This window comes from Anas acuta, chromosome 2 (assembly GCF_963932015.1).
Source record: "Anas acuta chromosome 2, bAnaAcu1.1, whole genome shotgun sequence".
In the NCBI taxonomy this organism is placed as follows: Eukaryota; Metazoa; Chordata; class Aves; order Anseriformes; family Anatidae; genus Anas; species Anas acuta.
This window is the reverse complement of record NC_088980.1, coordinates 104470166-104486691: the sequence shown is the minus strand read 5'-3', so window position 1 is coordinate 104486691 and position 16526 is coordinate 104470166. Positions and strand designations below refer to the sequence as shown.

General features: G+C 43.2%; 1 protein-coding gene across 3 annotated transcripts in view; it reads left to right on the top strand.

The window, feature by feature from the left end:
- Window positions 1-9904: 9904 nt before the first annotated feature.
- Window positions 9905-16526, top strand: part of MIB1 (MIB E3 ubiquitin protein ligase 1) — a 74040-nt gene continuing 67418 nt past the window's right edge. For 2 of the 3 annotated variants that reach the window (XM_068671456.1, XM_068671455.1), the window contains exon 1: window positions 9905-10301. In XM_068671456.1, coding sequence (XP_068527557.1) covers window positions 10073-10301 — 229 coding nt within the window. In that variant the 5' untranslated portion in view covers window positions 9905-10072. The remainder of the gene's footprint in view (window positions 10302-16526) is intronic. The other variant, XM_068671454.1, reaches the window with a different exon arrangement.

Below are 16526 nucleotides of genomic sequence, written 5' to 3'. Positions count from 1 at the left end.
GAGGAGGAGGAAGGGGGAGAGGAGGAGCCGCCGCCCGGCTCCCCTTGGCCGCGCCGGGGGCCGTTGGGCGCTGCAGCGCCGCCGGCGCCATGCCCAGCGCTGGTCCCTAAAGCCCCAGGGAAGCTCTGCCTGCTCCTCTGTCAGCGGCATGGGCTGCTGCATTGAGGCACTCAGGTGTTTGCTAACTCTGGTGCTTCCCTCTTCAGCTCAACCAGCCCCGTGTCTGCGTCTTTCCTTGGCAAAGTCACAGGAGCGCAGCTGAGGATACATCCTGGTGCTGAGCATCTGGCATGGAGATCCCTGCACACACCTCAGGACGCAGCGGTACCTTCCTGCTCCTTCTTCCACGGCTCAGCTCCGTGAACTGCTGAGAGAAGACAGACTTGGCTCGCTGAGACTGAGCCTTGCAAGGAAAATTTAATTGTTCACCTCCACTGCTTGCCTTATCTGTGTTTTCTTGCTGTGCCCACTTTCTGACGTCTAATTGAATGGGGAACCACAGCAACAAACACAAAACAAACAAAATAAACCACCACCACCACCAAAACCAAACATATATAAGCAGAACATGACATGTGGCCCATTTCAGTTACTTCTCATTCAGACAGATCTTATCAGAGAGATGCAAATCTGACAAAATTTGAAAGCATTTCTGGGCCCAATTTGTTCACCATGAAACGGTGATGGCAAGCGCCTTAATCTCTTGGATATAGGCTTGGATACAGAGCTTAATTTAGGGAAATACTGAAAGGGACTTAAAGTTTTCTGTGGCGTTAAGTGCTACCATGTCCCTATCATGGAGTCAAACGTGCTGCTTTGGTGCAGCAAGAGTGGATTCCAGTCCTGGTTTGCGACCTATCTTAAAAACCCACTGCAACATCTAAAGATTTTGCAGTCAAATGGCTGTTTCTGATTGCAGTGCTAATTGGCTTATGGTGTTTGGAAAAGTCAAGTATGCTTTACCATTCAGTCTGACAAGCAGAAATCTGTTACTTGTCTTCCTTTCTCTTTTTCCAAGTAAAATGAGTTTCTATGATTTAAGGATTTCTAAGACTTGAGATTTTTAAGATTTCTAGGATTTTTCTAAGAAAAATTTTCTATACAAATTCTATTTCTATACAAAATAATGTATTAACAAAGGTAAACTACTATGAATATATTGCCATGCTCTGAAGAAATTCAAAAATACCTTTTCTTCCTATCCTGTCAGCCGTCTGCAGTTTCTAGAGACAAAGGGGTAGAGCTACTGCAGCTGTTGAAAGGAGTGTGGGAATTAGGAAGGAAAGGGTAGGAAGGATCTGGGTTTCGTTTCCCCTGCAGCTTGTTTTCTCTGCTACGGAAAAAAGGAAATTGAATGGGTGATGACAAAACCTTTTGTCATCAAAGTTGTACTTTCAGTGCTTCTGCTGAAGGAGAACAGCCACAGCCGGGTCCTGACTTTCTGGGAGTGTTAGGCTGTACACCCCAGATAAAAGTAGGTACCATAAAGGAACACTCTGGTGTGAGCAGCTGGGCTAGAGGGCTTAGTTCTGAAAACACGTTGGCTTCATCAGCAAGGTGAATTGAGGAACCTTGAGAGACAGTAATTTGGCTGAACTGAGGACTACAATTTAGGATGGATGAGAACCTGCTACATCTGAAGGAGGAAAGCATTTGTTGCTTGCAGCAGACTGTTCTCCCACATTCATGTCCTATGCCAGTTAAGTTGCACAGTGCTTGAGTCACCTAAAAACTAAAGAAAAGAAAAATCCCAAGTGGCTGAGAAAGAAGAGGACACAGCGTGTGTCTACAGGGCTAGGAGGATTATCAGTGCACCTACACACAAGACCAGAGAGCGGAAGGCGTGTTGGTGGTTAAAGAAACCTTTCTGAGGTGTACAAAACCAGCAGCTTAGTGGCTAGATCGAGGGCTGAGAGAGATTGCATTCATAAAACCAGATCCGGACACAAAGGCTGATGAGGTTTATCTGGTCTTTGACCATTACCCCACATCGCTTACTCATGGGACTGTTAAGAACGTCAGGCGTATCTGACAGGCCACAGGCAAACTGAAACAAACCCGTGTACTGAGAAGAGCTGAGTTTTGTCTGGCCCAGTTACCCTGTAAGCATGTCAATAACTGTCAATAGCAGTAACGTTAATAACTTCCTTCTCTTCTAAGTGATCCCTATTGGATCCTCCACTTCCAGTGTCTTTTCTTTTAATTCTTTAAAAGGTGCTCTTTTGACCGACATCAAATTTTGCAGGGATCAAAAAGAAAATACCATGTTCTGCCTGCATTGCAACCACCTCCAAGTGATTTAGTTATTGCAGATTTGTGTGTGGGGGTGGGTTTGGGGGGAAACAAGGTGGTTGATAAGCTTTTTTTGAACTCTTACTGTTTGTTTGTTTGCATTTTTTTTTTTTTTTTCCCCAAGGAACAGAGTCCTGCATTCCTAGAGACACTTGCTATATGCACTTTGCTCCCTGGTGCTTACGAATGTGCTTGGATCAAGCCAGCTGTAATAGGTTATAGATTAGACAAAAAGGAAAGGCCATGGGATTGTTCCTTGCCTCCCTACATTTTTTTGCCTAATCAGTAGATAATAATTTATAGAAGCAATTGGTGAGTCACAGCTTGATTTACGTTTTCTTTTAACAAGGGGGCTACAGTAGTGCTATGCTATCTTTGTTATTTTATTGTTTTGTTAAGCTCAGTGTCTCTGTGATCATTTGGAGCTGGTGGGGAGGCGTGTGTTACATTCTTACTGATGTCCCAGTGGACAACTGCAAGCTGGTCCTGGCACCGTTCTCTGTAGCCTCACCCTTGGAATTGACTTCAGTTGGCACAGCAGCACCTCAGAGGAGAGGACAAGTGACATTTAGCCTCAGAGTTTTAAATTCAAGGTTTTGTTTGTTTATGGTCTTTTAACATTAGCTGAACTTTGCCACTCATCAAACAAAATGGGAAAAATACCTTTGTGTCAACCTGACCTACCTTGGGGATACATAAAAAGTTCTCAGTCCACGTATGAAACATCTGAAAAGTTTTCCATCAATGCAAAGAAGGGTTACTCCTTATTACTGGTATTTATTATCAACAGTAGAATAGAAGAAGAAAAATGCATTTGAAAAGTTCAGCTCAGCATTTCTCAAGCCTTCTTCATGCCTATCACAGGTTTTTCTCTCCTTAAAGTGTGAATCAGTCAGGAATTAATAAAGTCCATGCAAATGTTCTATGTTGGAGACTCTTCAAGTTTTTAAGGAAATTGCCAGGCCATGTTTATGTTTGTACTCTTGGTGTCCATGAATAAAATAAATACATAAATAATCAATAATTGTGGCATGAGGAAAAGGTGTTTCTGTTTCTCCCTTTCTTGAGCTTTGCTACTTTGACTCTAATCTCCAATTTCTCATGCTTCTCATGCATCTTTTTATGCCATGCTGCTTCTCTTCACTCTGTCAGGGAACAATCCTCAGCTCTTCCAGATGTAAAGCTGGAAAGAACACAGGATTTAAAAGGAATGCTATGCCTTGTATAACAATATTAACAATTTAGTAATATGTTTGTATTAACAATATTTCCTTCAATTGAAATCTGCGAATTTCAGTTCAGCAGGTGTAGCAGGTATCCTGAGCACAAATGCAACTACCTAATTTAGCACTGTTTCTCTGTCTTTTTAGGTGGTTGAAGATATCAACAGCTGTTGCAACGTGAAGGCTGCCTAATATTCACCTCCCTTGGAAGGACTCTTATGAGATCTGGTCTTCGTGAAACCAATTCCCTGCATCCAAATACAGCTGACAAACTGCTAAACACAAGTTCGTGGTTAGTAGAGGATCACATAAATTTGGCTCATCACCATGTAGATAATGGTGTCATCAACATTTAAAGAATGGTGATGAAACTTTGTTTTGTGTTCACCAAATGTTCACCAAAGAGTTAAAATAGAGGTTCAAACTCTGTGAGATATAGCTGAAAATAATTCTCAGAAATGTGAATTAACTTAAAAGTGATTGTTTTGTTCAGCAATCAATGATGAAAATCCGTGGCATGCTCAAAACTGAGAATACGAGGCAGTATAAAATAAATTAAATTCAGTATAAGGTGAGCAAATACACTGAAGACATTTTTCTTAGTCATATTATTTTTTTCATTAAAAATGTTATCAGAAGCTGCTACAGGACTTGAGAATTGTCCTAAGATGTGCAGTAGAATTAAACGTTGAATCTAGGTTAAATTTCCTCCTGGTTCCAAGGTATCTGTTCTGTAGCTTAAAGTGAAACATTTTCATTTTTATTTACCTATTTTAATTCCTTTATAAACAGTTCAAAATGGAAAAAAACTTGCATCTTTTATTTCAACCACAAAATCAAAGCATTTTTAATGCTTTATACTATGGAAAAAAGTAATACTGCCATATACATTCAGTAAACGTTTGTTCTGCCCACATGAATACTATGGCTTCAGCTGAATCCAGTGGGGTCAGAAATTTGTCCAATCGCTCTTTCTTTTAGATTCTTCTTCATAGATTTTTCATTAGTATGTTAATAGCGAATTTATTATAATTAGACAAGATCTTAGATGTATATTAAAAATATTTACTTTATGCAAAGCATATAGTCTTGTTTAGCAACATACAAAAATGTTGTATTTTTGAAATTTTCTAGCTGTATTTCTATTAAATGCAGATTTCAACAAGTCTGTCAGAATGCACTGGAAATCATACTTATTAGAATTTAGGATTACATTGTGTTGTGACTGGGACTTCTCTTATGACAAAACATACAGCGTTTAGTTTCTGCTTGAGTTACTCAATGTTTGTTACTGCTCTAGCAGGCTATTAAAAATAAACCTAGATATTATTCAGTGCCTAACTCATTTTGTCAGGCATTATGTATTACATATTGAGTGCCTTCATAACAAAAGGACCTGTACTGTATGTTTGACTAAGCACTTGATTAGTTCCATTGATCTTAATAAAAATTGTCAAGCACATAAATTAGGAACATTCTTAAAATAACTCGATAGCCCATGAAGGCAATTTATTTTCCTCTCAGTCTACAAGTAGGACCTGGCTAGTTCTGACTACATCCGAGAATCTGCTGCTTCAATTCTTTGATCATCTTGGTGGCCCTTTGCTGAACTCATAGTGTGCCCATGCCTCTCCTGTACTGGGGAGCCCAGAACTGGACCCAGCACTCCAGGGGTGACCTCACCAGTGCTGAGCAGCGGGGAAGGATCACCACCTCCTTCCTGCTGGCAGTGCTCTGCCTAACGCAGCCCAGGTTACCATTAGCTATCTTTGCTGCAAGGGCACTCTGCTGGCTCATGTTCGACTTGGTGTCCACCAGGATCCCCAGATCCTGTCTTGCAGAGCAATTTCCCAGCTGGGTGGCCTACAACTGGGGGCTTTGCATTTGGAAATGTCAACTGGGTATACGTCCTTTAACCCTCCAAGGTACACCTGAGTAGGAGAATTTGTGTCGATGTGCAAACAGAAGTACGTGGCATTGTAGTCTGCATGCCCTTTTCAGGTATGTTGGTTTCTCTCTTAACTTAAAACCTTAAACAAGGGAGAAGATTCCATGATGGGCCTTTCAGGGAAAGATACTCTTTAATCTAAAATGATGAGTTGTATTTTTTTTATTATTATTATTATTTTTTTTTTTCTCATCACGGTGAGGATTTTAGCCAAATTCAGGGACATTTCATTCCCTAGCAGATCTCCAAGGGATTAGTTTATTTTCACAGCGGGAGAATCAAGTGATTTATTTATAATCTGTTCCCTGTTCAGCTGTTTTTCCTAGAAGAGAAATAGCAGATAGAACTAGTTAGGGAAACAGTGGCATTGACATTGTCAGTTAATACATGTCTGTAATTAACACTTTCATAGGAGATGCCAGCTGCACAGTAAAAACCTGAACCCCACCAAAACTCTTGCTCACTTATCTGCCATTAAAAAAAAAATTAATCTGCTGAAACTAGGAAAATATCCAGTGCCAATTACTTATTCCATTTCTGAAAATTGCAGAACAAATTGGACTGCATGATGGATAATGAATCTGGTAAATAAAACAGAGGAAATGCAGAGCTAACAGCAAACAGGATAGGGGCATTTCAGCTTTAATGAGAGATGACACATGGCCACGTGATGGCAGCAGAGGCTGAGGAATTAGTTGTGTGTTTTATTGTTGGTGTTTTATTTCCTACAATAAACTACAGACAAATGAGGTGTGGCCTGCAGGTCATAACTCGTTCTTCAGATTCTAGAATATATACATTAGATGATGCTGATCTGGACAACATTTTTCTTTCTATTTGCTTAAAAAGATGTGGCATGTTATCAGACCAGAAGTTTCTGTGGAGGATGATTACGCTTCTTTCTCGTTCCCTTTTCCCTTTCTTCCTTTCCCACAAAGTCATGATGGTCTTCTTCAACTCCTAGGAAGCAATATATATATATATATATACCCTCCATTCAAAAACGTCTGAGAACTCAGAATTCATGGCAAGATAGTAAACAAAACCTCAAAACTGCAGGAGTTAGTAGTCTTTCCAAGAAGTTGGAATTTTTGTTTTGTCTTTTTTTTTTTTTTCTTTTTTTCTTTTCTTTTCTTCTAAACTTTGTAAAAGCAGACTTTTCGCCTGACATTCTCTCCTGGAATAGGCATAGTCCCCTTTCTGCATTGCATATTCCAGCTCCTACGTTGCAAGTTCAGCTTTAATCAAACAGGACAGTCCAGAAAAACTTCTACTGAAGTCTGTCTTCAGTACATGGAAATCCATATATTAAGATTCCCTGGTGGAGCATGACATTTTGAAGAACCACAAGGCAACCCGGCAGAGTTCAGGCAAGCAGCTCTCTGGAATGGCTTTGAAGAACAGTGTCAAATTCTGCATAAACCAGAGCTCTTCTCACGTGGCCCCTTGTTGGATTGCTCTGCTATGGCAGGAGACAGTGGGGAAGACCACAATCACCAGCGGGAGGATGGTGTGACTCAGCACTACATGTAATTTTGGGTAGCCAGAAGGGAACTAGTTCTGTAGGTCTTTTCGTGCATCGAGATTCCTGCGCTGAGTGCATATTAATGAACCTTTGTAATTGCATTTGAGTGTGCCTAAAGCACAGAGGATTCCCTTCCTCCTGCCTGTGATCCAACTGCTCTGCCATGCCTACCTGAGGTATTCAAAGCGAACTCTGCCTCACCATGCAGGCAGCAGTGGTTAATTACAGCAGCACCGGTCTGGTAAATAAGGCCTTTGGCAGCTGAGCTTTGGTTGCTTCTGCTGCAGCACATTCAGATGTTACTGCTCTGCCAGTCTGTCCTGCTGGTCTCCTCCTCTAACCACGATGGCAGAAAAGAGCTTAAGTCCCAGCCTCTGCTGCTGCTTGGGTTGAGCAGCGTTATGAGCTGGTATGATTTCTACATTGTAAACCCCCAAAACCAAAGAGAAAAACCCTTCTGCTAACTCCAGTAGCAAGGTTCTAGGTAGCACTTTTCCCCGCAATTTGAGGATTGATAAATTAAATTATCTGGAGTATGAACATGTATTGGCTCTAAGGCTGTAAAACAGCCGTTCTGTGCAACAAGGTAAGAGGGGCAAATGCAAGATTAGGGGATGTGCTAAATTCTCAGCATTCATCAGCAAAAAAGAACAGTCCTGTCTTGGGACCAAAGACATGGAAGAAACAACTGAAAATGACACGTGCACTTACTCTGTGTAATGCTAACCATCCAAACAACTAACCCTCTCTTCTTGCAAAAGGCCCTAAGCCAACATATTTTGTTTTGTTTGTTTGTTTGTTTTTGTTTCTGTTATAAAAATGAAACGAGCTGTTTCCTTACAGTGACTACTTTCTCAGCCTACAAACGAAATGCTGATGCACACCTGAAAATGTTGTATCTGGCACTTTTCTTGCCACAATATGTTAATCGAATTCAACATCCTATGGAATCTCCCTCTTGTTTATACCTTTCCTTTGAGTCATTTATTTGTAGCTCTGCTTCAGCTTCTTTACAAAGCTCAGAGCTCTCTTCTTCCTTTTGCTGCTCACATTCTGGTTCTTCTGTCTCCATCTTTCTGTGAGTCTCAAACAGCCTTCAGGTGCTTACTCAGAATTGGCTTATTTTGCATATCACTCTAGTTCTAATTTCCATGCTGATATACGCTCCTGTGGCTGATAGCAGAAAAATATGCTAGATAGAACCACTAATGTCCAACATCACTAGTAAAATAAATCTTTCACCAAAGCTTCCCCATTTTCTGTTGTCTCTTTTTAAGTCTCCTTATGAAACTGGTATTTAATGGTTATTTTGAAGGCTAATTTGGACAAAAGGTTCAAGAACTGGAAAACTTTTTTTTTTTTCCCTTTCTAATTGGTTAAACTTCAAGCAGGTTCACAGCATAAATAATATAATGTATGATTCTAATTTTTTTTTTTTTTGACCACACCAGTAAAATGATACAGCCTCTGTATTTTGAGGTATAGCTCTCTAATAGCTGTTAGGGGAGCACTTGCCTGAACAGAAGGAGAGGAAGGGACTGTTGGGATAGAGCAGGAATGGTCAGGAGGAGGATTTTCAGAAGAGAAAAATCTTCAGGATAATGTCTGCACACATGCACTGCTGCTGAACTGCAGCAGCATTCTCTCTTAAGACCTGTAATTCAGAAGATACCCTTCTTGGAAAAAAATAAAGGAAAAATTAGTCTTTGGGAAGATTTAGTCCCTTCAGATTCTGTCCAGGAGAGCTGTCACTAACTCTTATCTCAGACTTTGTTGGTTTTCCTGGCACACATGCACTGGTTGCAAAAGGCCTTTTTATTCAACCGTACCAAAGAATGATAGAAAACATGCATATCCTTAGATGCATATCCTTAGATGTGCATGAACCTTACACTTGCCTATAACTACCAAAGCCTGAGCAAGTAGAATGAGGCAGGTGGGAACGTTATAGGTATTACAGATCCCACATAGAGTCTTTGATGGATAAAGAAACCTCCAGCATTTCTAGGAAATTCTGGCATGTTTTTATATGTTTAATCCCAATTCTGTGTACTAAATGTAACAGGCCTGTACGAGCTGCAGGTAGCTTTTGTATGGGGAAAAGCATCTGCCAGAAAAAAACAATCTGCCCGACATTTGTATGCTTTTCTAGGGTGGTATCTGTTAGTGTGTTGGGGTTTCCACTGTAGAAGCAGCAATCAGATGCTGCTTGGGGAGTGCCTGTTGTCAGGACACCATTTCATGTTTAAGGCACCATTCTTCAGTCTTAGTACGGGTTGGGAAGGGATGGGTTACGTGAGGAATGCGGCGGTGGTCTGGTGGTTACTTGTCCGTATAATGGTGCTCTGCTATACGTTGCGTGAGAAACTCCACAAAGGAAGCCAGGGAATGATCTCACAGACTCTTCTGGTCGTGTTAATAACCACAAAGGTGGAAGGAAGCACGAAAACTGGAAAAAACATAGAGGACACCAGGGCAGCTGGTCTGCCTCATAGCAGACACTTCCTTGCTGAGAAGTGTATTCCTTTGTCAGATTTGGGCTTGTCTGTCTTTTTGGGCGGCTGCTTGAGAAGAGCTGGCACAGAACATGGTTAGAGAGGGAGAGAGCGGCTGGAAGACCATGTTTTGAGCGCAGGGGATTTGTGTGGGATTACAGAAGATGTGTGGAGTTAATGGAAGTGCTGCTGAAAGCCTGTGCGGGGCTAACTCTGGTGGCAACCCTCGGTTGTCACGAAAGCGCTTGTGGGGTTAACAACACCAGGAGGAGGCGGAGGGACACTGGGGAACCTCGTTCCCAGCGGGGCCGCCTCCCAAACCACCTCAGCGCCCGGCGGCCGCCATTCCGCGGCCGCCTCCCCTCAGGGCCCCGCAGGCGGCGCCATGTCTGCGCGGCGGCGGCAGCAGCGCATGTGCGGGGCGCCGAGGCGGGGCCGGGGGCTGGCGGCCGCCGCCGGGCTCGGCGGGGCCCGGATGCAGCGGCGGGGCCCGTAGCGGGGCAGCGGGGAGGGAGAGAGAGCGGCGGGGCCCCGGAGGTCCCCCGGAGGAACGGGGAGGGGGGATTCTCCCCGCTTCTTCTCCGCCGGGATGAGCAGCTCGCGGAACAACCGCGTGATGGTGGAAGGCGTCGGCGCCCGGGTGGTGCGGGGCCCCGACTGGAAGTGGGGGAAGCAGGACGGCGGCGAGGGCCACGTGGGCACGGTGCGCAGCTTCGAGAGCCCCGAGGAGGTGGTGGTGGTGTGGGACAACGGCACGGCCGCCAACTACCGCTGCTCCGGGGCGTACGACCTCCGCATCCTGGACAGCGCGCCCACCGGTGAGGGGTTTGTGCGGTGCTCGGCCTGGTGCCGCTCCTCCGCGGAGCCAGAGGTGCTGGGGAAGGAAGGGGATAAAGCTCTGGTTTGCTTCCTGCAGTGCCCCGGCTGCTGGGTGTTTGTGCTGTGAACGCGGCCGGCTTGGACAATGGGCTGGGAGCCGCACTGGCGTGATGCGGCAGCGGGAGGCTGGCAGGGAAACGGCCCTCCCAGCACCTGCTGCCACAGCGAAAACACGAAAATAAGGTCATTCTGGCCTCCCAGAAATAGGTTCAGGTGGTATCGGGCCCCGACAGCTTTCCTCAATAATGAGGTGCTTGGTTGGGTTTGTTGGGGTGCTTGAATGCTCTGCTTTTGTAACGTACCTTTCATTTAAAGTATGATGGAGAGGAGAGACCATCTTTGAGCCAGCTGCCTGTTGTCTTACAGGTTAGAAGATCATAGCGATGGATGGGAGCTAACAGACTTCTGAGGAGATGAGGATCATAGGATTAATTGTAATTAACTACACAAACGTTGCTAAGAAAAAAAAAAACAACACCACATTGAATTTAACAGTGGGCCTTTCCAGATGGATCTCATTTTTCTGTGGCTGGTCCTCGCCCCTGCCTTTCTGGTTGGTTTTGCTGTTGTTTTGGGAGTGTAGATGCTGTTAAAACTTGAGCTGAAAAGCTTTTGGAAATGGCTTTTTGGATGGGAAGTGAAGAGCAGTCCTTCGGGTTGTGGATCCGTGTCTTGCAGGTGTTTATGCTTTGAAACTTTCCCTGCATTTGATGTCCTGTAGAAACCAGTGGGACTGCTTTTGCTTAAATGCATAAATGTTGAATTTATGAGCCTTGTGCGCTCATTATTCCAGCCCAGCTTCACTGGCTTGCAAGCTGATGGTATAGCCAGCTGCATCTGGAAATGGATGCTTAACACTTCTGACACCTTGATTTTTTTGCTTCTTTATTCCTTCTGTGTTTTTTTTTTTTGGTTGTGTTTATACTTTAGCATTAGAATTTTAGCTTCTGCTTCAGGTAGCACAACGTGTATTGCTTTGGGGGTAGGTCATAAATGTTGCTGTTTTCAGGCTTCGCAACTGGTATTTCTCCAGGTTTTTCTCTGGAGGGTGGATCATCCTCGCAGAAGTACATGGAGCTACCTGGGGTTGCTTTTTGCTACAGGGAGTTACTGTTCAGGTCACAGTTCCCTTGAGAGCAGAAGAGTACAAATCTATAAAGTACAAGTAACAAAAAGCGGAAAGGAAGCACTGTAGCCTAGTGGAAAAAGCACAGGGTTATGATGCTGTCCATTTGGACTGAAATCTTGGTTTTACCACGGGATTCACTTTGTGTACTTGGGCAAATCACTTCCCTTCTTTACTTTTCAGCCTTTTAGTATTTACTTTTCTCCACAATAGTGGCTATCAGTTGTTTAGTTTAAGGGACTCTGACTTTGGATGGCATTTGATGGCATTGCTAGGGTCATTTGGGTTGTTTTGATCCAAGTAATAACAGGAAAAGTGGGTGGCAGGAGTTTATAACTGTAGCATTGCTCATGATGCTGTTGAGCAAAGAAATGTTATAAACTATGGCATGTTCTTGGTTTGCATGGTGTTAAATCAAACCTGGCTCTTATAGTTTAACACCGGGAACAAAAAATCAGCCCTGCTTTAGCGTCATAACATGGGTTCAAGTTTATACTTGGGGAAAAAAAATACATCAGGAGAAAGCAAAATGAGATTGTTTATTGTTGGGAATTATTCTTATTATATATTCAAAACCAGGCTTGATTATAGGCTCTTAAAAGCAGTCCTTGCAGCCAGAGTTGCTGCTTTGGTGAGTTTGAGGCATGTGCAGTCAGGATGATGCATCAGGAACCCAGTGTCTTGCAGAAGCAATGGATGAAGCTCATTTTAATAATAATTAAATAATAATAAAAATTCCAAAACCAAACAAAAACAAATCAATTTTCATACACATGTGTATACACATGAACATTTGGTTTGGTGCCAGGACGTTTCCAGACTCAGAAAGCAAGAACAGTAGGAAATCACTAGTGTTTTTTATTACCAGGCTGTTAGCAGTGTTGCAAGACTATGTTAACTTCTTATGATACTGAAGTAGTGTTAGGGCAAACACTTTAGGACTGTTTTCCTTAAAATAAAGTCTCACTGGTGGTTTATGTGAAGTATCTCTTAGCTGTTTGCTCCAGGTGTGTTTGTTTGGGTGGCAAACGATTGCTGGTAGGAGGTTTGGTTTTGGTTTTCAGGGAGCTGTATTAGTACTGGGTGATCGTATTTACATTGCCCAGCATTTCTTTAGCGGGGTTGTTATTTAATCCCTCTCAGTTGCTCTAAGAACCTGAAAAGAAAGGAAATTTCAGTTAGATCCTGCGTGGTGGGCTCTGAAATGGAGTAAATGGTGGGATGCAGTGCAGTGTGGTTGTCCTGATCTTTGTGTGATTAATCCTGGTGGTTTTGTAAGGAAGCCTGTTGCCAGGATCTAAAGAGAGATCCGGGGGAGTCTTGAGAGCCCCCGCTTCCTGATAGTGTTGTGGAAGAAGAAAAGGATTATTTTTCTGGGTTGTTGAACAGAAGCTATATCTCTGTCTCAAACTGGAAGGATTAAATATGAGCGAGTTGTGTATTTAGAAGGGAAGGCTGTACAGCAGCAGGTTTGCAAAGAGCACCTCCGACCACGTTCACGTAATCCTTGTGATCATTACAGAAACTTTGTGCTTATTTGTGAGGATTTGTTTTCTGCAAAGCTGAGGCAAACGTTTGTCTGGCATCCGTTTCCTCTTACATGTTTGGTTCGAAGTAGCAATGTCACTTCCCTGCGTAAAATATTTACCCTTGAATAAGGGGAGGTGGTGGAGGAGCTGGGGTCAGGAAATGAAATACTGACGTGAGATTGTCGTGTGAGCGAGTGTGCTGCAGCTTGGGGAAACTGTGCTGTACTCTGCCAGGGTTAAAAAGGTAGGTGTTACCTGCTGGAGGTCTCAGGGGCTTTCTGTGCTTGTATTTCTGTGCTTCTGTTCTGCTGTAACCTGAAGAGTTACACAGATGGTCATGCAATCACAAATGTCAGAGCATTTTAAAGGGCAGAGCACCTTGGATAATTTATCCCAACTATTTATTTTTGTCTTTTAGCACATCAGGTGTAAATTGGGGCACTTAAATTGGGTCTCGGTCAAGATTTTGCTTGGTGGCTGTTGGTTAATACTCACAGAACCCCTCACAGCTAAAGATCTGATAGTTTGGGCAGGGGAACGTGTGAAGCCTGTTTGATATGAACGTGTCCTTTGTTCTTCCTGCCCTTCCCCCATGTCTCCTGCACAATAACTAACCCTCTCCCTCCTCGCCTATCTTGCGATATGGGACTCACGTTATGGTAAGTCTGGCATCGCCTTCGTGTGAGGATTAGCCAGCTAGCTGCTGCCAAACACAAGAATTAACAGATGAGTTGCGTTGGTGGGGGCACCAATTGGGGTTTTCACACAATTTGGCTGAATTTGGCTGATGTCTAAGAATCCTTTGTTTTCAGTTTGCCCAAAGTCTCGCCACAGTGTCAAAATTATCTGGAGTGGAAGGATGGGAGGAATAAAGCATTGCTACAGCTTTGTAAATTGGGGTGTAAATTAATTTTATAAGGAGTTTATGGCATCTCTTGCCCGATGGTAGCATTGCCATTACATGAAAGGATTTGGGCTTGAGTTCTGTAGCGAATGGTGAGTCCATTGGGTTTCGTTGGTTTCGAAAACTAATTTAAATCACCACTGACTTCTGCGCATAGCAGTGAGTGGTATGGAGATGTTAAAATGTTCTGTGGGTGGATAGTTGTGTATTGCCACCTTTGAAAATGTCTTTCCTAAGAAAATTCCTAAGAAATTCAAGGAGCAATCTGAACAACAAAGCTTCTGTTACATTTTATAGCTTTAAGAGCAACCCTGGGTTTTAAAAGCACGTGTATGTATATAAAGGCTGTAAATTTGCTATATTAAGAAGTGCTGGCAGGAATTGTGGCCTAGGTAACCCGAAGAAGATGACTGTGGCAGAGGCACAAAGGCAGGAAACTGATTTGAAATGCAAATAGTGAAAATGTTGTTGCCAAGCTGAGATAAGGAATACTGAGTTTTATGGTGTCCTAACACTGGAGGGACATTAGGAAATGCCAGGTGTTTAAAAGTAGATAGGCATGGTGAAAGTGCCCTTCTTGTACTCAGTTCTTTGTTTTTTTGGTGTGCTATGAAGGATGATAGGAAATATTTGTTTTGAAATATTTTGCTCTTAAACTTGGAAGAATATTTGGAGGTTTGATTTTTGCGTTATCTCATTTTACAGAGCTAAAATTCTCTTCTAGCTCGTAGCGGACCAGCTGTAGTGCTGGCGTTTGAAACCTGAAGTCTTCATGGCTTTAACATATTCCAGTAACTTAATTAAAGCATTTTTTCTGAATGTAAGCTTTGCAAAGCCTGTGTTTCTCAGCCTTTCCTGATCAGCCTTCCTTTGAGGAGCAGGAGCAGTCCGTGATGGATCCAGCTTGCGTTTAGGCCAGAGTTCCAGCTCGGCTTCTGATCCTATGCGTATCCAGTCTGCTGGTTGTTCCTGCTGAGCTATGCTTCGTTACACCTCCCAGGGAAGTTGCAGAGCATGCAAACAGGTTTATTTTTTGATGGAATTGGACTGAGAGATGTGATCCTGGTGCTGGTTGAGCATTCAGTCCATTGGGCTAGACCAGAGCGAGTCTGAAGGAGTGCCTCCCTCCTTCCCTCCCCTGATATGTGTGTAGTGCCAGTATCGGCTCCTAAGTTTTGGCAAATAGATTGATTTATGTTTCATCGTCATGTTTGCTGAATTGTGAAGGGAGAGGCGTGAGGAGGAAGAGGCAGCAGAGGGGAGCAGAGGATGGAGGAGGGAGTGAAGGCATTAGGCTGAGCCTGGCGAAGTGGGGGACATGGGGACAAGGTGTTCCTGGCCTTGTTTCTCACCATACTGCTCTGTTTTTCATTGGCAATAAATGAAATTTTCCCTAAGTTGAGACTGTTTTTCCCTTGCTGGTGCTTGGTTGGTGACCTCCCTGCCTATGCCTCCACCCGTGAGCTTTTTCACCTTGCTTTCTTTCCCTGACCTGCTGGAGAGGGGAGTGAGAGCGTGGCTGGGTGGGCGTATGGCAGCCAGCCAAAGTCAGCCCACCACGCTCATATACCTCTTTGCTGCCTGGTTCAAGTTAAATCAGTCTTTCAACTTTATTTAAAATATATTATTGATTTAAGTAGTGCATTTTCTTTGTATTAGAGATGTAGGTGTTTAGCTATCACATTTTATGGCCTAGTAGCAGCACAGTGTTTCAATTTATTTTTTTAGTGGATGAAGTTTAAAACTACAGCTTAGTTCACTGTCACCAGAGGCCTTCAAACCTGCTTCTCTCTCTGGATCACTAATGCAGTGGTCAGATACATCAGGGAAAGGGGGAAGAAAGGCTGAACCTGTCTGGGTGCTCTTTAGGGGTCTGTGACATTAAATGTGTGACCCTTTCAGTCGGAGACTCCAAATACAGATACACACTGATCTGTTTTAAGTCCCGGGCACTATAGCCAAGTGACTTTTGAAGTCACAAAAGACACACAAGTGTCTTTGTATATTTTTTTTCTCAATCTTTCTTAAGGAATCCAACTTTTGCCTAAGTGGTTTGAAATGTTTACTTTCTATTTAAGTCTGCTGCAGGATGGTCTAGTTCAGTGTTACAGGACTTCTGACTATACTTCTTTGTTGCCTCCCTTCTCGGTGCTTGGACAAATTTAAGAATCATGCAGGCACCCAATTCCTCAGTTCTTTTACATCCAGAATAAATGCGATCCTTGGCAAATTGTCTTCCCTGAAGTTCAGCAACTGTTAATTTTTTTTCCAAATGTGCACAACTGCTCTGTATTTGAAATACTGATTGACTCAGCAATCCATTTTTTTTTTTAAACAAAAGCGGGTGCCACCACTCAACCCCACCACCCCAAGCATCATAGCTAGATAGGCCCTTGAATCAGGGCAACAAAGTAGTAACCTCACTTTAATGCATCTGCTCTTGAAGACTGACAAAAAATAGCGTAATCATAGAATCTCCCGAGTTGGAAGGGACCCATAAGGATCATCAAGTCCAATAGAAGTCATAGCAGTGAGGCAGCCATCCCAAGATCATAGTGCTGTCTTTTTGACTGCTGCACATGTCAGCAGATAGCAGACATCAAAG